Source organism: Artemia sp. Qi Xiang Cuo, chromosome 13, assembly GCF_049724085.1.
Source record: "Artemia sp. Qi Xiang Cuo chromosome 13, ASM4972408v1, whole genome shotgun sequence".
Taxonomy (NCBI): Eukaryota; Metazoa; Arthropoda; class Branchiopoda; order Anostraca; family Artemiidae; genus Artemia; species Artemia sp. Qi Xiang Cuo.
Genome location: NC_142806.1, coordinates 68,973,657 through 68,997,410, shown reverse-complemented (window position 1 = coordinate 68,997,410; position 23,754 = coordinate 68,973,657). Strand labels below are relative to the sequence as shown.

The 23,754-nt window shown below is 32.4% G+C and overlaps 1 protein-coding gene and 1 non-coding gene across 2 annotated transcripts in view; both read left to right on the top strand.

The window, feature by feature from the left end:
- Positions 1-495: 495 nt before the first annotated feature.
- Positions 496-23,754, top strand: part of LOC148945588 (sphingomyelin phosphodiesterase-like) — a 262,982-nt gene continuing 239,723 nt past the window's right edge. The window contains exon 1 of the mRNA XM_089098860.1: positions 496-688. Within this exon, the coding sequence (XP_088954986.1) occupies positions 637-688 (52 nt within the window). The 5' untranslated portion in view covers positions 496-636. The remainder of the gene's footprint in view (positions 689-23,754) is intronic.
- LOC148945590 (U2 spliceosomal RNA) lies at positions 8,874-9,068 on the top strand. The gene has a single exon (XR_016142783.1). It is a non-coding gene; the product is annotated as a U2 spliceosomal RNA (small nuclear RNA).

Here is a 23,754-nt window from a genome sequence, read left to right as displayed (position 1 = left end):
TTTAGTGATAGAAAATTAATATTTAATCAATATAAAAAAATAGAGTGGAGAAAAGAGATTTATAAAAAGGTTCACTTTCGTTAATTTTTTTTCAACCTAAAAAAAAACTGACACAGTAATATGATGTTGTAGGTAATACTGGCATTTATAGGCTAGACTGGAATTGAAATGCGGACCTGTTTGTCCCAGTATTCGGAATCCTAAATCAGTATCACTCCTAAATCAGTATTAATGAAATTTTTTCCCCACAAGATAGTTTCTTTTTCAAAACCTTTTTTAAACTTTTGGTTACTGAAGGTGAAGGTTTACTCTTTGCTACGCTGCGGCTATTGCTGCAACCATTTACACTATTGGAATCAGCACATAGATTTTATGCTCTTGAAGTAGGGAGGCGTTTCAGATTCTTTGCCAAAGAATCTTTGCCAAAGGTCCTTCATTACTTATTGCATATAACCATGAGCGATTTCACATTGCTTCAGTACATGGAAAGGTCACTCCATGTTCATTTAATATTTATATGAGATTCTCAAATCAAACACAACTGTTTCCAATAAGTACATTGGAAGTAACCACATGTGATAAGGTTATTTTATTACAAATAAAAATTTGTCGATCGTCAGTCAACTTTTAACCAAGATGAAATTGACATATTTAATTGGAGTTGTCTTATTTGCTGTCAAAATACTTGGTAAGGAAACTTCCCATAAAGCAGTTATAAGTATACTACAATACTAACTTAAATTGGATGCATTTTTATCCTAATTACTAAGTAACTGAGCATTTTGAATTGCTATTTTTAAAGAATTTAGCATTATAATTTATATACAGAAAAATATGATTATAATTATGAACAGAAAGCTGTTATTTCGAAATAACTTTTTACAATTAAGACTAATCGAGATAATAGTCACAATTCATCAATCAGCTACAAATGGCAACTCTTTCTCACCAGCAGGTTGTTTTTTTTTATTAAAACGCCTTTTTTAGTTTTTGGTTACTATGGTGCCATAGTATGCTTTTAGCTAGGTTTCTCAATCTTCCTCCAGAGCAGTTTTAAGTACTTTACAGCTTCAAAATACTTACAATATTTCACCGCTGTTGCAGCGAACTGGGTTATGTTACTCGTCTTAACCAATTAGAATATAAACAAACGAAATCGTGCTGCTTAATATGTCCTTCTTCTGAGCTCCTACTGATATTTTTAAAGGACTTTTCTACGGACTAACTTAAACGCGAATGAGTTATGAAGTAGTTTTGTCATTTATTTTTCTATTGTCCTGTTTTAGCCTTACTTTAGACCTTAGATCCACCTGTGCCTCCAGAGCACAGTTTATATAATTAGCAGTATGATCATTCTCTATCTCACCCATTATAAAAACCCGGACCGGGGTGCGAGTGCTCCGGAGATCGTTTTTGCAGATATAAACATAAGCGAAGTCAGATCTTTTCACGGGTACACAAGTCAGATTTCTCTTGGAAGCGAAACTTGGCTTCAACGTTGGAACACTAATTTTGAAGAAACTAATTTTAAATTAATTTATTCCAATACATACATGAAAACCGGTAGTTAGTAGTGTAATGTTATTATTAGATGTTTTTAGGAATTAAAAATAGGTTTCGAAGTCTCAAGTTGGTTTCAAAGGCATTTTGAGAAAGTTTCTGCCAAAATACGTGTTCCAGGGTAATTGGACCGCTGATGGCAGATCAAATGAGAGGAGCTGTTTGTACGCGTCGATATAAATATATATATATATATATATATATATATATATATATATATATATATATATATACACACACACACACACACACACACACACACACACACACACACACACACACACACACACACACACACACATATACACACACACAACCCACACACACACACAACAAAATACACAACATAAAAACATAAAATAGTCAAAACACAAAAATATAAACCCCCCCCCAAAAAATTCAAAAATATAAACAAAAACATACGCTATATATATATATATATATATATATATATATATATATATATATATATATATATATATATATATATATATATATATATATATATATATATATATATATATATATATATATATATTATTCAGATGTTTATAGGAATTTCATATATTTCAAGTCTCGATTAGTTTCAAAGGCATTTTAGAAAGTTTATAAAATACGTATTAGGTAATTACCGCTGATGGCAGATCAAAGAGATAGCTGTTTGTACGTGTCGATATATATATATATATATATATATATATATATATATATATATATATATATATATATATATATATATATATATATATATATATATATATATATATATATATATATATATATATATATATATATATATATATATATATATATATATATATATATATATATATATATATATATATATATATATATATATATATATATACTTATATATATATACTATTTACGAAAAAGAAAGTTTTTTTTAAAGAAAAGTAAAGGCCATATTAAATTTAAGATCAGTAGAAATAAAATTTTCTGAAAGTTCCCTAAGAATTTTACGAAAAACACTTCTTAACAGACGTTTGGTATTCTCTTGGATAGGGCTATTGTGGCAACTTTTACCCCAGCAACCAATAATTAGAATCCAAGTCCTGAAATTGGTCTCAATCAGGAACCCTTATTGCTATCTAAATTCACAAAATGCAAAGATTTTCAAACAGAGGTGTTTATTGTTTAAATTTCAGGAAAGGTCTGCCCATTCCATATGAAAACATTGATTGAAAACGAAAGTAGTCTTATCTAGAAAATTAATATCGTATAAAATAAACATCACGACGTGAAAAAAAAATGATAAACCATCTAGTGGCGGAACCAGAGGGGGGGGGGCGAGGGGTGCCCCCCTAAAGTAGTCTAAAGTAGTGTAATTTACCTAATTAACGCAAGTTTGCATTAATTAAACTTGCTCATAACGTAAGTTTGTCAGATCAACCTCTTCTGCGCCCCCCCCCTAAAAAATATCCTGGCTCCGCCCCTGAAACCATTACCCCTATTCCACCAGTTATTAGAAGAAGAAAAAATTCCTTATTTTCACAAATTTCATCAACCCTCCCGCCCCCTTTTTTATAGAATCCTACATAGGCCGATCAGTTGAGTCCACTGTATGTAAATAATAGATTAAGTCATAATTTGTATATAAATTAATTCATACCTGTGAGATGGGACACTTGCAAACCACTTGGCTGGCTCACCAAGTTTTTTTTCTGCTTTCGCAATTACGAATAATGCACTTGGTAACCATTTCTCAGTGATTTACGAAAACATACTAATGCGCTAATGCAGAAATAAGTGGGAGGAGCTTTTTGTTCGCACCGAGAATGAAGACCAGAAATGATCTGCGATAAACTTACTGGATAATTCTATAAACTGTGCTTTAAGTATACAATTAAAATTATCAGTTATGTAATTTTGACTTATCACACCAATTCTAAAGCAAGTATGTAGTACTAGTGCTATCAAGATTGGTTCGTTTCTAACTTATCTGAAAAATTATCATAAAGTATCATTTCTGATCCCAAACGACAGTCAATCATTGGACTGAGCTCATTGTGCATAGGCGGTGCCAAATTAAACAAAAAAAAAAAAATAATCAACAATCCGAAAATTTTTTATTTTCATACTATTAAAAGTGTACGTAAGACATTTACTTTTACCCTACCAAAACTCTTATATTGTTTTGTGTTTTCAGTAAACCACCAGTTTTCTATAATCCTAAAAACATAGGGAAATATCATCAGTTGGCTAGTATACACTAGTTTTATTGATGTATATAAAAATACGATGGAGAATCCCCCTGCGGAACAAACCACCCCCCCCCCTCCCTCCCTGCGGAAAATACTCCTTTAGAACATACTTTTTTCATTGTTTATTTATACTTTGCTTACTTTTCTTTTGGTTACCTCATAATTACAATATAGTCACCGATTAACCCCAACCCTTCCCACCACGCCTGCGGCCGTCCATGTTCTAAATATAGTAATTATTGCAGCCACATTTTTTATATCAGCCCATTTAATGCCAGGATATGATAGATATAGGCTACAAATCCTGCAAAAGTTACTTAAACTATTTCCTCACACTAACATTATTTGATATTAACATATTAACACACTAACATATTAACCAGCAGTTCGTGAGGTTTAAGTCATAAAATAGTAAAAAACCTCAAAAGGAAAACAATATGATCCTAATAACCAAATTTTTTCTTTAAGCAGTATGTAAATTTTTATGAATAATATTTGTTGGATTACTTCCGGTAAATCTCCTATTCCCTGATCTTATATATAGTCTATAGCTAAATTTTTTCTCATTAGGAGGAGTCAGGGGGGGGGGGGGGGTGCAGGAGCAAATCTACAGCATTTTCATTAGGGGGGGCAAGAGGGGTCAGGATCCGGATATTCAAGTAGCATGGTCTATATAGTAGATTTTTCTCCAAATTATTGGAGGGGAAAATGCCCCTCCCCTTGCCCCTCCCAAACGACGCCCTTGGGGGGGGGGGGTGCAATTTTTACGGCACAAACATTGTATTTTGGTGTATTTCTTAAGAAGAAATGCGATGATAGCACATTTTCCTAAAATTTTTTTGTTTCTATCTCTAGAATTGGCCTTCATACAGGGTTACTAATTGTTTAAGAAGTATAAGTTTTGAAAGTAGGTCTAGATATATAAACAAATTTACAAGTCTATGCCTTATTTGAGCAGAATATATTTTTTGTAAAATTTCTTTCGCCTAACTAACAACTTTGAAAGACCGTCAAAAGATCCTAAAACTGCAGTTTCAAGTATTACGCAGAATGAAAATATTATGCTGGTGACAGTACCAGAATTATATTTGTGAGGGGATTGGAAGGTGAATACATTTGAATATAGACTTCAATTTTTGGGTGGAAAATTCAAATAACGATGAAACGTGGATGTGTCAAAACGTTATCTCAGAACTTTGGTGAATTGCTTTGGCCTAAAATATTTGTCGTAGATCTTACTAATCCACCAGAACGTTTTCAAAGAAATAATACTAGGAATGTTGACAATCAGTTTTAGTTACAACTAGAAACCACGTTTGACAGTACTTTAAATTGCATGTTTTGGTTTTTATGTTATCACTGCGCAACTCTATTTTCCACAGTGTGAAAACCGTATTTTAGGATTTTCTAGGATTTTCTTAGTTGAAAAATCGGGATTTTATTTTTGATGTGGTGGCAACCCTGACTTCCTTTAAGTTAGTTAAACAATTTTTTTAAAGCTGGTGAGTCAAGAAAGAAGGTAACTCTGAATCCAGGCCACAGCTTAAATATATCTCAGCTTGCTTAACGGGTCTGTACGGTGTAAAAAAGAATATGACTACTGATTCATTTCATTGATCGTTTACTAGCTTTGACTAGATAAAGTGCAAAGACGTTATCATTTGACTTATAGTAGAATTACCAGACAAAGACACGTTAAACTGTCGGCAGGACTAAATATTGATATAATAAACAGGCTGAATATTTGAACAAATTCATGCTTGAAAGACAGTTTATTCAAAGACAAATTATTATAACATAATTTAGCTAGGATAAAGGTGGAGCTATCTCTTTATATTTTTTTCTTTATAGCCTACTATTTTATAATCCAATAATGGATTCTGGGCCAAACTGCATTAATAACCCCTAAAAGAGCTCAAAATAGTCCGAGGTAACCAAGATTAAAATTTTTTTTTTTTTTTAAATTGGCTCATGGGAAAAAATTGCCATTTCTAGCTGATTCATGTGTGTTATTAAGAATTTCCCTTTGTCTTAACAGCGTAATTACGATTAGACCATCTTCCCTGTCCTAAAGAAATCAATACTCATTGAATTAAGTAAAAGTATTTACCTGAGTCAGAAATTGCCCAAATGTTAGAAATTATATATATATGTCTTTCCGCCAATCCATATGTACCCGGTATTTTTGTTTGGGGCCTCGGGGAGGGGGAGGTACATTTCCATGGGTTAAACAAAAAATTAAAAACACATAGAAAGTTGCCCAAGTGAATCGTCAATAATTTATAAATAGTCTTACAAAACTGTAGAGGGGGGGGGGTCCAATATCAAAATAATTCCTGGTTAGGGGTCTCTCTGTCAATGACCGGTGTTTTTTATTAAAATTTATTTTTTGTGTAGGGGCTTGACATTAAGGGATCGTAATGTCATTTAATTGTGGTGTGGAACACGAGCTTGCTGAAAATTTAATAGCGTACGAATGGAAATTTGTTCGTAAGCCAATAAACACAATTTTTAAACCTGATGGGAATTTTGTGAAATTTTAACAAGGCTTGCATAGGAAATGCAATTCTTCAGAATAGATGTATTGCCAAAATGACTACTGAAAGTGTTTTAAGTCTAATTTTATTGAAGAAGTTTAAATGTAATCTTATAAATTATGCTTAAGTAATTTTATACATTAAGCTTAATTATAAATTAATTATTGACACAAATTAAGCTTAAGGTAATTTGATAGAATGAATTTAAAAGATTTAGAGTCTTATTCATAAGAAACCCTCACATAAAATGACTTTGTGTGAAAGAACGAATCTTCTGAAATGAATGTTCAAGATACAGTTACTTCATATTTAGGACTGCATTTTCTGTTAGTTCTTCTCCTTCCTGATACAACTTCAGATCTCATCTCGAGCCACCTTGTTTCAAGACAGTGTTGTTGAAACCAATGACATAGAGGAATTACAAAAATTGTTATGGGATTGAAATATTCCTTTTCATCTAGCCTTAGTAATATTGCTACAAAAGTAATATTCCTTCCATTATTTCTCCCTTAACGAACTTTATTAACCTATCCTTTCAGTATGACAAAGTCATAAAGAAAGATTTAAAAATATTGGAGCTCCCAGTGAGGCTGTAAAGAAAGAGACTTTGAGTAGATTTGGATGGAGGAGGAGCAAACATGGCTCTGTCGTCTTTGTTCTACGGTGTGCTGTTAGTATTAGTAGAAACAGAGTAACAGAAATAAAAAAGGAGTCTAGGGCCGATTGATAATAATTAAATAGATCTGACAAAGCATGATTAGTCGAATGATTTGCACGGAGACCAAAATGATTATCGTGAAAAAAATGTCTTTAGAAGTAAGAAAATTACTAAGACGAAAAAGCATCACCTTCCCAATATTTTGTTAATCGCAAACAACAAAAATATTGGCGGAAACTTGAATGGATCATTCCGAGTCCCCCCCTTTATATAATACGACGACTTGAGTACACTTGAGACCATTCGGGATATTAATATAATAAGCGACCCTATAAATATCATCCGTACATATGCGGAGAAAATTCAAACACTTCTTGAGCATCGAATTCAACTGTGGTCAGATTTAGAATTTTTGACATTGAGCGGGAAGAATACAACCGGTGATGGATCCAGGGGGGGTGAGGGGATATCTCCCTCTTAGGCTGGTCTATAGTAGTGTAAATTACTTAATTAACTGAAGTTTGCGTTAATTAAGCTTGTCCAATACGTACGTCTGTCAAATCACCCTCTTTTGCACCCCCCCCCTAAATTTGTTTTTTAATCAACCTATTTTGCCCCCCCCCCCTAAAAAAAATCCTAGATCCGCCCCTGAACATAATTGGCTAATAATGGTAGCATGCATTAAAACAAGGCAAGTAATTATTAATTTTGACCCAACATTGGCCAAACATCTGTGGCGCAGAAGATCTGTAATACCATTGATTGTTAAAGTCATTTTATTTGGGCAAAGCCCTTGCCCAAAAAGTCAGACAGCCGTGAAAATACTGTATTTTCCGCCTGTTTTAACAGTTTCTTGAAGGATAAGTAGAGAAATTTGTGTGCGCAAAATGTAAAATTTTGTAGCTTTCAATTCGTAAGTGATAAGAATAGTAGATAAGTAAAGAAAAAAAAAACAGGATAAATTAATTATCTCTTGAAACACAGGGTCTTAGCTCTAAATTATCATGGAATTCCTTACGACTTTCGTTGAAAAGTCACAAAGTGTTAGTTTAAAAAAAAAAAACATAGTTTTTTGCTTTCTTTTTACTTTTTTTTTGTCTCCATTTTCCTTTTTTCGCATACAGACTCTTCCAGCTTCCAAAGGTCGGAAAATAACATCTCTCTGTGTATCTTCTCACCGATTGGAAATGAAAAGCTAACAATGAAGCTATAATGACAGTTTGGGTTTGTGGTGGTCAGGAATCCCGTGGAATAAAAACAAAAGCCAAGTGCTCAACCAGGGTGAGTTGTCTTAGTTTGAAAATATATATATATATATATATATATATATATATATATATATATATATATATATATATATATATATATATATATATATAATATACTCAATCACTTCTGTCCAGTAAGTCTCACTGAAAACCCCCTTATTTCTTGTAAACTAAAGCACAAATGGTAAAATCAAACATGTGTTCCTTGTCCTTACTAGTTAGGCACCCATTTAAATTTATAAATAATTGATTAAATTGATTAAATTCATTAACGCCGGCTTGTGGTTTTTACGTATATTTGTTAAAGAAATTTAAAAGACAACGAAATTCCCCTCCCAGGACTCTAAAGAATACTTTTTCGCCCCCCCCCCCAGGGCCGTGTCCAGAAAATTGTTATGGAGGGAGGGGTATAAAATAAGTTACAAAAAACCATCGAAAAATTGTTTATTATAAAATTTTGAAATAAATTTTGATCTTATGGGAAGTGTCTTACGCTTATTAGAAAAACACAAAAACGAACTGATCCGTTTATTGAATGTTATTTGAGTATTGCAACAGAAATTAAATTTGCGACAAACCTTATTACTCTTATTCTAACAAAGTCTTTGAGAACCCTCATTAAATAATCGGTTCTCGACCTTTTAGCTAAGATCAAAGTGTAGTATTTGTTCTTATCTGCTTAATATCTAATACGGTCCCTACATGGGGCCCAGCCAGAATATTAAACCAGTTTTTGGAAACAGGGGGGATGTCAGGGCTTGCTCCGCTCCCTCCATGAGTTGGTTTGTCGTCCATCTTTTTTGAAAATAGTCCGTAATTATTAACTACTGAAATTCAAATAGAACCAAGATTCAAGTAGAATTACTGAAGCGATTGTTTTTGGCCTCAGACAACTTGGTTGTGCGGTGGGTTGTTAGTAGTAGTAGTAAATTCTGCAAAAGTAGTTAAAGTTCTGCAAAAGTTCTGCACAAGTAAAATTCTGCAAAAGTAGTAAAAGAAGTTGTTAATTCTGCGATCATTTTATAAAAACAGAGATGTTAACAAGGGCGGATCCAGGATTTTTTTTAGGGGGGGGGGGTTTACTAATTTTTGACTTTTTCGGAGGGAGGGTCTCTAATTTTTGACTCAGTTTTCGACTAATTATACAGTAAAATTCTGCAAAAGTAGTAAAAGTAGTTGTTAATTCGGCGATCATTTTATAAAAACAGAGATGTAAAGTATAAGAAGCAGTTTACTGTTGAAATGCCTTCGAAACTGTTCTTTACGATTCTTATTTATAGATTTTTTGAAAGATTGATTCTACTTTTTCTTTTTTCTATTAATTATGCCGTCTGTGTTGTATTTTTTACATCTACGGAGGGCAATCAATCTACACATAGCCGTACATTTGTAGACATGTTAACAAGAACGGATCCAGGATTTTTTTAGGGGGGGGGTTACTAATTTTTGACTTTTTCGGAGGGAGGGGTCTCTAATTTTTGACTCAGTTTTCGACTAATTATACTTATTTTTACCTAGATTTTACTAATTTTCGACTTATTTTAGACTCGGTCAAAAATTTCGGGGGGGGGGGGGGTTCAAACCGGGTAACCCCCCCTGGATACGGCCTTGCATGTTAACAGAGATTTTTAGACTTCCAGAGCTCCGTTTACAAACCAGCTTATATCCAACACGGAGTTGGACACAGGCTAGTTAGACTATGTTTTTGAAAAACTGCGTTCCAGTCTTCCAGAACTGTAGTTCACTTGTAGCTCAATATTCTGGAAAGTTCCAGTTATAAAGAACCTGTATCTAACAGACTCAGGGCCCATAGATGAAAGTGTTGTTGAATTTTACTGAATACGGAAAACGGTGTTTGTCAAACTCGCTTAAAACATGCTTAAAACCCTCTGCCTGAAAACAGAGGTTAGATACAGCGCGTCTACATTTGCCTTTTTGTGGAAAACTGAGAAACTGATTTTCAACTGAACTGGAAACTGTTTTTTCAACTGAAAGTAAGGAGCAACATAAAAACTTAAAACGGACATAAATTATTACAAATATGAGGGAGGTTGATCCTTCCGCAATGCCTCGCTCATTAAGCTAAAGTTTTAATAACTTTAAAAAATGCTCATTGTTTTCAATAAATGACCTTTGTGTTTCTTGAGTCATTGTTAAAAAATTTGGACAAAACGTCAAACCTAGGCACAAAGAATGAGGTATTAAGGAAGGGCAACCCCTATTATATTCGTAATAATTTCTGTTTTTTTCAGTGTTAATGTTGCTCCTTACTTTCAGTTGAAAAAGCTTGATTTGTTAGGCATATTCTTGTAGAGAAAACATGATAAACGAAGGAGAATCTGAATCTATTCACAAGAAAACTGATTAGGCGCATTCTCATGCATTAAAATTTTGGAAGAGTCGTTTAATTAAGTTCTGGTTAAAACCAGTTTTTTTATATTGGGACGCTAAACAGGATTTCTAATTTTAGTATTTGACTTTGACCTTTTAGTTAGAGTATAAAATCATATCAATTTCTCCTTATAGTGCATATAAATTTAAATTTTCTATAAGAAAAATTGCGTTTTGAATAACAGTTGTATTTATGATCAAAAGGTATGTTGTAAGCACGGTTCCCAACTGGACACATTTTATGTCGAAAAAACCTATTCCCCATGTGCCCCCCCAAAAAAAAAAAATGACATGCAAAGGTATATTCTAAAAACATGGGGCATTAAATGGTAAAAAAGGGACACATTTTTTAAATCCGTCCCATTATATGTTTAAATCTATTTGATCGAAAGCATCTCTTAATAGTCTATAATATACTATGAGCGGTCATTTATGTGGCCATCCTTCTTTTTTTAAATAAAATAGTCAAAAGTAAATGGAGGGCATCCAGCCTCCTCCCAAGGCCATTTGATCAAAATCTTGGGATAACCATTATATTCTAGATAGTTGAAAATAGCATCTTTTCAGTCGTTAAGTATTTATGATGGATGCAAAATTACACAATATATATAGCTAAGCATAAAATACCAAGTGTAATAAGTTCAAAACATAAGATGTTTTTAGCAGTTTCATAATACCTAGAGGAAAATATGCAAACGGACAAACTGAACCATTAAATGAGACAAGATCAAGAGGAGGACCAGTATTTTTGATAAATTTTACAAGTCAAGTAGAAATTAGGGGTGGGGGTCAAACGCTGTATGCTGCAGTGAGTTTTTCGTAGTAGAGTTGTTGTTAATAATAAGTTCTTGACGCGTCTTGATTGTCAAATATAATTACATGTTCATTTGATACTTATATTTTTACTTTAATTTACACTCGTATGGGCGAAACGCACATTGTTTAAAATATAATAATGCTAAATATTAAATTTTATGCATTAGTGCTTGGTTTTTAAATTATTTTTAACATTAGTATTAAATTAAATAATAATTGAACTTAATTGGTACTTTTATGTTAAACGAACTCTATTATCTAGTGAGTAGAATGGCCTTATTGAGTCCCACGATTACAATACCCCTTCGAATCCCGATCCGGACACTTTTTTAAAACTCCCACGATTACCACGTGGTTTATGGTCCAAATAAGGGCATAGCCTCCTAGGGAGAATGCTTGCGTAATGGGGTCAATGACCTCTTCCTTCAAGGTCGATTTATTTGATGTTTCTATGTGTAATAACTCCGGAACGAAGGTTGCACATGCGCATTGAATTCTAACGGGAACAATGTTATTGATCTAGGACTCGAGGGGGAAGTGAATTTCCGAGAAATTGATTGCGTAATCGAAGAGGAAGTGGATTTCCGAGAACTTGATTGCGTAATCGAATTTACATAATCGATGGGGGAATTATTGATTCACGAAGGGGAATTAAGAAACAAACATGGCTTCTTTGTTGTTTGGCTAGTCTAACCTGAGAAATTGTTTTACATAATCGGCGGGGGAATGTATTGCTTCACGAAGGGGGAATTAAGAAACATTAAGGCTTCTTTAATCTTAGGTCTGTGGGATAAACGTTCATTAGGTCAGAGAGAAAAATTAATATTCTATTTTTAAATAGGGCTTCACGAAGGGGGAATTAAGAAACATTAAGGCTTCTTTAATCTTAGGTCTGAGGGATAAACGTTCTTTAGGACAGAGAGAAAAATTAATATTCTATTTTTAAATAGGGCTTCATTAATCTATAGTGTCAGGAATTATAAATGACATCACTTGTTATCTTGGAATTATGTGGGAGTCTAAAGAGATAGAAATTCTATTTTTAAATACGGCTTCACGGAGCTTTAAGTCGGAGAGATAAATTGATATTCTAACGAAACCCTAATAGTTTAGCTAGGAAAATTTATGAGATGAAGAGATTAACGTAGGAAAGGGTTTGCTAGAAATTTGAAATGTGAAAGCACAGAGATGCCAAACAAAAGGAACACGATGAAATTACTTTTAGGGATTATTTGGGCGAAACAGTTTTAGACAGCTTATGGAATTATTTCGGCGAAACCGTTAGAGACGTTGATTTAAAAGATGATTTAAAAGATGATTTTTGAGTGTGGTCGTTATAATACACAAGTTCCATTGAACAGTGTTGTGAGGTCCCCTAACCCAATCCCAAAGGGTTCCAATCCCCCTACCCCAACCCCGAAGGAAGCCACCGGTCCTCAAAGGTCCACTGGGCTCCCAAAGGGCCCCCCGGCCCTCAAGGTCCCCCCAGACCCCCCCCCCCCCGGGCCCAAGGGCCCCGCCCCTCCTCCCTCTCCCCTCCCCTCCCCTCCTCCTCCTCCTCCCCCTCCTCCTCCTCCTCCTCCTCCTCCTCCTCCTTCCTCCTCCCCTCCCCTCCTCCCCTCCCCTTCCCTCCCCCATTTTTTTATACTTTTTTTGTGCATTGAGACACAGAACGACCCCCTCCCCCGGCCCCTCCCACCTCCAAAGGTCTGATTTTTCAAAGTTCATTTTGAATTTCCTTCGTTGAAATGCAAGAGTTGGAATGTTTCAGCAGTGTTTTGTTGTGGTTTACCTTGTCACAGTTACATTTTCTTGATTTTTCAAAGTTCATTTTGAATTTCTTTCGTTGAAATGCAAGAGTTGGAATATTTAAGTAATGTTTGGTTGTGATTTACCTTGTCACAGTTACATTTTCTTGATTTTTCAAAGTTCATTTTGAATTTCCTTCTTTGAAATGCAAGACTTGGAATGTTTCAGTAGTGTTCGGTTGTGGTTTACCTTGTCACAGTTACATTTTCTTGATTTTTCAAAGTTCATTTTGAATTTCTATCGTTGAAATGCAAGAGTTGGAATATTTCAGTAGTGTTTTGTTGTGGTTTACCTTGTCACAGTTAAATTTTCGTGATTGTTAAAAGTTCATTTTGAATTTATTTCATTGAAATGCAAGAGTTGGAATATTTCAGTAGTGTTTGGTTTACCTTGTCACAGTTACATTTTCGTGATTTTTCAAAGTTCATTTTGAATTTCTTTCGTTGAAATGCAAGAGTTGGAATATTTCAGTAGTGTGTTGTTGTAGTTTACCTTGTCACAGTTACATTTTCATGATTTTTCAAAGTTCATTTTGAATTTCTTTTGTTGAAATGCAAGAGTTGGAATATTTCAATAGTGTGTTGTTGTAGTTTACCTTGACACAGTTACATTTTCTGGATTTTTCAAAGTTCATTTTGAATTTCTTTTGTAGAAATGCAAGAGTTGGAATATTTCAGTAGTGTTTGATTGTGGTTTACCTTGTCACAGTTACATTTTCTTGATTTTTCAAAGTTTATTTCGAATTTCTTTCGTTGAAATGCAAGAGTTGGAATATTTCAGTAGTGTTTGGTTGTGGTTTACTGTGTCACAGTTACATTTTCTTGATTTTTCAAAGTTCATTTTGAATTTCCTTCGTTGAAATGCAAGAGTTGGAATATTTCAGTAGTGTTTGGTTGTGGTGTAACGTGTCACAGTTAAATTTTCTTGATTTTTTAAGGTTCATTTTGAATTTCCTCCGTTGAAATGCAAGAGTTGTAATATTTCAGTAGTGCTTGGTTGTGGTTTACCTTGTCACAGTTACATTTTCCTGATTTTTCAAAGTTCATTTTTAATTTCTGTCATTGAACTGAAAGAGATGGAATATTTCAGTAGTGTTTGGTTGTGGTTTACCTTGTCACAGTTACATTTCCTGATTTTTCAAAGTTCATTTCGAATTTCATTCGTTGAAATGCAAGAGTTATAATATTTCAGTAGTGTTTGGTTGTGGTTTACCTTGTCACAGTTACATTTTCTTGAATTTTCAAAGTTCATTTTGATTTTCTTTCATTGAAATGCAAGAGTTGGAATATTTCAGTAGTGTTTGGTTGTGGTTTACCTTGTCACAGTTACATTTTCTTGATTTTGCAAAGTTCATTTTGAATTTCTTTCGTTGAAATGCAAGAGTTGGAATATTTCAGTAGTGTTTGGTTGTGGTTTACCTTGTCACAGTTACATTTTCCTGATTTTTCAAAGTTCATTTTGAATTTCTTTCATTGAAATGCAAGAGTTGGAATATTTCAGTAGTGTTTGGTTATGGTTTACCTTGTCACAGTTACATTTTCTTGATTTTTCAAATTCATTTTGAATTTCAATCGTTGAAATGCAAGAGTTGGAATATTTCAGTAGTGTTTGGTTGTCGTTTACCATGTCACAGTTACATTTTCTTGATTTTTCAAACTTTCTTTTGAATTTCTTTCGTTGAAGTGCAAGAGTTGGAATATTTCAGTAGTGTTCGGTTGTGGTTTACCTTGTCACAGTTACATTTTCTTGATTTTTCAAAGTTCATTTTGAATTTTTTTCGTTGAAATGCAAGAGTTGGAATATTTCAGTAGTGTTTGGTTGTGGTTTACCTTTTAAATGTTACATTTTGTTGTTTTTTCATATTTCATTTTGAATTTCTTTCGTTGAAATGCAAGAGTTGGAATATTTCAGTAGTGTTTGGTTGTGGTTTACCTTGTTACAGTTACATTTTCTTGATTTTCCAAAGTTCATTTTGAATTTCTTTCGTTGAAATGCAAGAGTTGGAATATTCCAGTAGTGTATGGTTGTGGTTTACCTTGTCACAGTTACATTTTCCTGATTTTTCAAAGTTTATTTTGAATTTCTTTCACTGAAATGCAAGAGTTGGAATATTTTAGTAGTGTATGGTTTTGGTATACCTTTTCACAGTTACATTTTCTTTATTCTTATATTTTCTTTTTTAATTTCTTACAATGAATATAAAGAGCTGGAATATTTCATTAGGGTTTGGTTGTGGTTTTCCTTGTCACAGTTACATTTTCATGATTTTTCAAAGTTCATTTTGAATTTCTTTCGTTGAAATGCAAGAGTTGGAAATATTTCAGTAGTGTATGGTTATGGTTTACCTTGTCACAGTTACATTTTCCTGATTTTTCAAAGTTTATTTAGAATTTCATTCGTTGAAATGCAAGAGTTGGAATATTTCAGTAGTGTTTGGTTGTGGTTTACCTTGTCAAAGCTACATTTTCATGATTTTACAAAGTTCATTTTTAATTTCTTTCGTTGAAATGCAAGAGTTGGAATATTTCAGTAGTGTTTGGTTGTGGTTTACCTTGTCACAGGTACATTTTCTTGATTTTTCAAAGTTCATTTTGAATTTATTTCGTTGAAATGCAAGAGTTGGAATATTTCAGTAGTGTTTGGTTGTGGTTTACCTTGTCACAGTTACATTTTCTTGATTTTTCAAAGTTCATTTTGAATTTCTTTCGTTGAAATGCAAGAGTTGGAATATTTCAGTAGTGTTTGGTTGTGGTTTACCTTGTCACAGTTACATTTTCATGATTTTTCAAAGTTCATTTTGAATTTCTTTCTTTTAAATGCAAGAGTTGGAATATTTCAGTAGTGTTTGGTTGTGGTTTACCTTGTCAAAGTTACATTTTCTTGATTTTTCAAAGTTCATTTTGAATTTCTATCGTTGAAATGCAAGAGTTGGAATATTTCAGTAGTGTTTGGTCGTGGTTTACCTTGCCACAGTTACATTTTCTTGATTTTTCAAAGTTCATTTTGAATTTCTTTCGTTGAAATGCAAGAGTTGGAATATTTCAGTAGCGTTTGGTTGTGGTTTACATTGTCACAGTTACATTTTCTTGATTTTTAAAAGTTCATTTTGAATTTCTTTCGTTGAAATGCAAGAGTTGGAATATTTCAGTAGTGTTTGGTTGTGGTTTACCTTGTCAAAGTTACATTTTCTTGATTTTTCAAAGTTCATTTTGAATTTCTTTCGTTGAAATGCAAGAGTTGGACTATTTCAGTGGTGTTTGGTTGTGGTTTACCTTGACATATTTACATTTTCATGATTTTTCAAAGTTCATTTTGAATTTCTTTCGTTGAAAAGCAAGAGTTGGAATATTTCAGTAGTGTTTGCTTGTGCTTTACCTTGTCACATTTACTTTTTCTTGATTTTTCAAAGTTCATTTGAATTTCTTTCGTTTAAAAGCAAGAGTTGAAATATTTTAGCAGTGTCTTCTTGCGGAATTCGTGATCAAAGTTACATTCTCTAAGTTTTTTAACGTTCATTCTGAATTTCTTTCGTTGAAATGCACGAGTTGGAATATTTCAGTAGAGGGTTGTTATGGTTTAAATTGCCACACTTAAATATTCTTGATTTTTAAAAGTTCATTTTGAATTTATTTCTTTTAAATGCAAGAGTTGGAATATTTCAGTAGTGTTTGGTTGTGGTTTACCTTGTCACAGTTACATTTTCTTGATTTTTCAAAGTTCATTTTGAATTTCTTTCATTGAAATGCAAGAGTTGGACTATTTCAGAAGTGTTGGGTTGTGGTTTACCTTGTCACAGTTAAATTTTCTTGATTTTTCAAAGCTCATTTTGAATTTCTTTCGTTGAAAAGCAAGAGTTGGAATATTTCAGTAGTGTTTGCTTATGGTTTACCTTGTCACAGTTACATTTTCTTGATTTTTCAAAGTTCATTTGAATTTCTTTCGTTGAAATGCAAGAGTTGGAATATTTCAGTAGTGTTTGGTTGTGGTTTACCTTGTCACAGTTAAATTTTCTTGATTTTTCAAAGTTCATTTTGAATTTCTTTCGTTGAAATGCAAGAGTTGGAATATTTCAGTAGTGTTTGCTTATGGTTTACCTTGTCCCAGTTACATTTTCTTGATTTTTCAAAGTTCATTCTGAATTTCATTCATTGAAATGCAAGAGTTGGAATATTTCAGTAGTGTTTGGTTGTGGTTTACCTTGTTACAGTTACATTTTCTTGATTTTTCAATGTTCATTTTGAATTTATTTATTTTAAATGCCCGAGTTTGTCTATTTCAGTATTGGTTTGTTTTTGTTTACCGAGTAACAGTTACAATATCTAGATTATACAAAGTTAAATTTGTATATATTTCTTTGATATGAAAGAGTTGGAATATTTCAGTAGTGTATGGTTATGGTTTACCTTGTCACAGTTACAGTTTCTTGATTTTTCAATGTTCATTTTGAATTTCTTTCGTTGAAATGCAAGAGTTGGAATATTTCAATAGTGTTTGGTTGTGGTTTACCTTGTCACAGTTACATTTTCTTGATTTTTCAAAGTTCATTTTGATTTTATTTGGTTGATATTAAAGAGTTTGAGTATTTCAGTAGTGTTTGATTGTGGTTTACCTTGTCACAGTTACATTTTCTTGATTTTTCAAAGTTCATTTTGTTTTTCATTCGTTGAAATGCAAGTTGGACTATTTCAGTTGTGTTTGGTTGTGGTTTACCTTGTCACAGTTACATTTTCTTGATTTTTCAATGTTCATTTTGAATTTCTTTCGTTGAATTGCAAGAGTTGGAATATTTCAGCTGTGTTTGGTTGTGATTTACCTTGTCACAGTTACATTTTCTTGATTTTTCAAAGTTTATTTTGAATTTCTTTCGTTGAAATGCAAGAGTTGGAATATTTCAGTAGTGTTTGGTCGTGGTTTACCTTGTCACAGTTACATTTTCTTGATTTTTCAAAGTTCATTTTGAATTTTTTTCGTTGAAATGCAAGAGTTGGAATATTTCAGTAGCGATCGGTTGTGGTTTAACTTGTCACAGTTACATTTTCTTGATTTTTCAAAGTTCATTTTGAATTTCTTTCGTTGAAATGCAAGAGTTGGAATATTTCAGTAGTGTTTGGTTTCTTTCGTTGAAAAGCAAGAGTTGGAATATTTCAGAAGTGCTTGGTTGTGGTTTACCTTGTCACTGTTACATTTTCTTGATTTTTCAAAGTTCATTTTGAATTTCTTTTGTTGAAATGCAAGAGTTGGTCCTTTTCCGGTGAGTATGGTTAGGTTAGACTAGATTAAGTTAGGTTAGATTAGGTTAGGTTAGGTTAGCCTACGTACGCTTCACTTAGGTTAGCTTAGGTTAGGTGAGAGACATGCGAAAGTTAGGTGTATGATTAGGTTAGGTTAGGTTAGATTAAGTTAGGTTAGGTTAAGTTAGGTTAGGCTAGGTTAGCCTACGTACGCGCGCGTACGTAGGCTTCCAACTCTTGCATTTCAACGAAAGAAATTCAAAATAAACTTTGAAAATCAAAAAATGTAACTGTGACAAGGTAAACCACAACCAAACACTGCTGAAATATTCCAACTCTTGCATTTCAACTAAAGAAATTCAAAATGAACTTTGAAAAATCAAGAAAATGTAACTGTGACAAGGTAATCCACAACCAAACACTACTGAAATATTCCAACTCTTGCTTTTCAAGGAAAGCAATTCAAAATGAACTTTGAAAAATCCAGAAAATGCAACTGTGATAATGTAAACCACAACAAAACACTTCTGAAATATTCCAACTCTTGCATTTCAACGAAAGAAATTCAAAATGAACATTGAAAAATCAAGAAAATGTAACTGTGACAATTTAAACCATACCCACACTCTACTGAAATATGCCAACTCATGAATTTCAGCGAATGAAATTCAAAATGAACTTTTAAAAATCTAGATATTTTAACTTTGTCTCTGTTAACCTGATACAAACTCTACTGAAATATTCCAACTCTTGCTTTTCAACGAAAGAAATTCAAAATGAACTTTGAAAAATCAAGAAAATGTAACTGTGACAAGGTAAACCACAACCAAACACTACTGAAATATTCCAACTCTTGCATTTCAATGAAAGAAATTCAGATTGAACTTTGAAAAATCAAGAAAATGTAACTGTGACAAGGTAAACCATAAGCAAACACTATTGAAATATTCCAACTCTTGCTTTTCAACGAAAGAAATTCAAAATGAACTTTGAAAAATCAAGAAAATGTAACTGTGACAAGGTAAACCATAACAAAACACTACTGAAATATTCCAACTCTTGCATTTCAACGAAAGAAATTCAAATTTAATTTGAAAAAAAAAGTAAAATCAACAGAGAACATGTAAAAAATAAGCAAACAATACTGAAATATTACAACTCTTGCTTTTCAACGAAATAAATTCAAAATGAGCTTTGAAAAATCAAGAAAATTTAACTGTGACAAGGTAAACCATAACCCAACACTACTGAAATAGTCCAACTCTTGCATTTCAACGAAAGAAATTCGAATTGAACTTTGAAAAATCACGAAAATGTAACTGTGACAAGGTATACCACAAGGATACACTACTGAAATAGTCCAACTATTGCTTTTCAACAAAAGAAATTCAAAATGAACTTTGAAAAATCACGATAATGTAACTTTGACAAGGTAAACCACAACCAAACACTACTGAAATATTCCAACTCTTGAATTTCAAACAAATAATTTAAGAATAAAATTTAAAAAATTAAGAAAATGTAACTGTGACAAGGTAAACCACAACCAAACACTACTGAAATATTCCAACTCTTGCATTTCAACGAAAGAAATTCAAATTAACTTTGAAAAATCAAGAAAATGTAACTATGACTAGGTAAAACACAAGCAAACGCTACTGAAATATTCCAACTCTTGCTTTTCAACGAAAGAAATTCAAAATGAACTTTGAAAAATCATTAAAATGTAACTGTGACAAGGAAAACCACAACCAAACAATACTGAAATATTCCAACTCTTGCATTTCAACGAAAGAAATTCAAAATGAACTTTGAAAAATCAAGAAAATGTAACTGTGACAAGGTAAACCACACCCAAACGCTACTGAAATATTCCAACTCTTGCATTTCAACGAAAGAAATTCAAAATGAACTTTGAAAAATCAAGAAAATGTAACTGTGGCAAGGTAAACCACGACCAAACACTACTGAAATATTCCAACTCTTGCATTTCAACGATAGAAATTCAAAATGAACTTTGAAAAATCAAGAAAATGTAACTGTGACAAGGTAAACCACAACCAAACACTGCTGAAATATTCCAACTCTTGCATTTCAACGAAAGAAATTCAAAATGAACTTTGAAAAATCATGAAAATGTAACTGTGGCAAGGTAAACCACAACCAAACACTACTGAAATATTCCAACTCTTGCATTTCAACGAATGAAATTCAAAATGAACTTTGAAAAATCAAGAAAATGCAACTGTGACAAGGTAAACCATAACCAGACACTACTGAAATATTCCAACTCTTGCATTTCAACGAAAGAAATTCAAAATGAACTTTGAAAAATCAAGAAAATGTAACTGTGACAAGGTAAACCACAAGCAAACACTACTGAAATATTTCAACTCTTTCTTTTCAACGAAAGAAATTAAAAATGAACTTTTAAAAATCAAGAAAATGTAACTGTGACAAGGTAAACCACAACAAGACAATCATGAAATATTCTAACTATTGCATTTCAATGAAAAAAATTCAAAATGAACTTTAAAAAATCAAGAGAAATTAACTTTGACATGGTAAACAACAGCCAAACACTACTAAAATATTCCAACTCTTGCATTTCAATGAAAGAAATTCCAAATGAACTTTGAAAAATCGTGAAAATGTAACTGTGACAAGGTAAACCACAACCAAACACTACTGAAATATTCCAACTCTTGCATTTCAACGAAAGAAATTCAAAATGAACATTGAAAAAACAAGAACATGTAACTGTGACAAGGTAAACCACACCCAAACACTACTGAAATATTCCAACTCTTGCATTTCAAAGAAAGAAATTCAAAATGAACATTGAAAAATCAAGAAAATGTAACTGTGACAAGGTATACCATAACCATACACTACTGAAGTATTCCAACTCTTGCATTTCAACGAAAGAAATTCAAAATGAACTTTGAAAAATCAAGAAAATGTACCTGTGATAAGGTAAACCACAACCAAACACTACTGAAATATTCCAACTCTTGCATTTCAATGAAAGAAATTCAAAATGAACTTTGAAAAATCAGGAAGATGTAACTGTGACAAGGTAAACCACAACCAAACACTACTGAAATATTCCAACTCTTGCATTTCAACGAAAGAAATTCAAAATGAACTTTGAAAAATCAAGAAAATGTAACTGTGACAAGGTAAACCATAACCATACACTACTGAAATATTTCCAACTCTTGCATTTCAACGCAAGAAATTCAAAATGAACTTTGAAAAATTATGACAATGTAACTGTGACAAGGTAAACCACAACCAAACACTACTGAAATATTCCAACTCTTGCATTTCAATGAAAGAAATTCAAAATGAACTTTGAAAAATCAAGAAAATGTAACTGTGACAAGGTAAACCACAACCAAACACTACTGAAATATTCCAACTCTTGCATTTCAGTGATAGAAATTCAAAATAAACTTTGAAAAATCAGGAAAATGTAATTCTGACAAGGTAAACCACAACCAAACATTACTGGAATATTCCAACTCTTGCATTTCAACGAAATAAATTCAAAATGAAGTTTGGAAAATCAAGAAAATGTAGCTGTAAAATGGTAAACCACAACCGAACACTACTGAAATATTCCAACTCTTGCATTTCAACTAAAGAAATTCAAAATGAAATATGAAAAATCAAGAAAATGTAACAGTGAAAAGGTAAACCACAACCAAACACTACTGAAATATTCCAACTCTTGCATTTCAAAGAAAAAAATTCAAAATTAACTTTGAAAAATCAAGAAAATGTAACTGTAACATGGTAAACCACAACCGAACACTACTGAAATATTCCAACTCTTGCACTTCAACGAAAGAAATTCAAAAGAAAGTTTGAAAAATCAAGAAAATGTAACTGTGACATGGTAAACGACAACCAAACACTACTGAAATATTCCAACTCTTGCATTTCAACGATAGAAATTCAAAATGAATTTGAAAAATCAAGAAAATGTAACTGTGACAAGGTAAACCACAACCAAACACTACTGAAATATTCCAACTCTTGCATTTCAACGAAAGAAATTCAAAATGAACTTTGAAAAATCAAGAATATGTAACTGTGACAAGGTAAACCACGACCAAACACTACTGAAATATTCCAACTCTTGCATTTTAATGAAAGAAAATCAAAATGAACTTTGAAAAATCAGGAAAATGTAACTGTGACAAGGTAAACCACAACCAAACACTACTGAAATATTCCAACTCTTACATTTCAACGAATGAAATTCGAAATAAACTTTGAAAAATCAAGAAAATGTAACTGTGACAAGGTAAACCACAACCAAACACTACTGAAATATTCCGACTCTTGCATTTCAACGAAAGAAATTCAAAATGAACTTTGAAGAATCAAGATGTAACTGTGACAAGGTAAACCACAACCAAACTCTACTGAAATATTCCAACTCTTGCATTTCAAAGAAAGAAATTCAAAATGAACTTTGAAAAATCAAGAGAATGTAACTGTGACACGGTAAACCACAACCAAACACTACTGAAATAGTCCAACTCTTGCATTTCAACGAAGGAAATTCAAAATGAACTTTGAAAAATCCAGAAAATGTAACTGTGACAAGGTAAACCATAACCAAACACTACTGAAATATTCCAACTCTTGCATTTCAACGAAAGAAATTCAAAATGAACTTTGAAAAATCTAGAAAATGTAAATTTGAAATTGTAATCAAAAAACAAACAATAATGAAATATTCCTACTCTTTCATTTAAACGATATAATTTCAAAATGAAATTTGAAAAATCAATAAAATGTATCTGTGACAAGGTAAACCACAACCAAACACTACTGAAATATTCCAACTCTTGCATTTCAATGAAAGAAATTCAAAATGAACTTTGAAAAATCAAGAGAATGTAACTGTGACAAGGTAAACCATGAGCAAACACTACTGAAATATTCCAACTCTTGCTTTTCAACGAAAGAAATTCAAAATAAACTTTGAAAAATTAAGAAAATGTAACTGTGACAAGGTCAACCACGACCAAACACTCCTGACATATTCCAACTCTTGCATTTCAAAGAAAGAAATTCAAATTTACTTTTAAAAATAAAGTAAAATTAAATGATTAAAGGTAAAACAAAACCAAACACTACTGAAATATTACAAATCTTGCTTTTCAACGAAAGAAATTCAAAATGACCTTTGAAAAATCAAGAAAATGTAACTGTGACAAGGTAAACCATAACCAAACACTT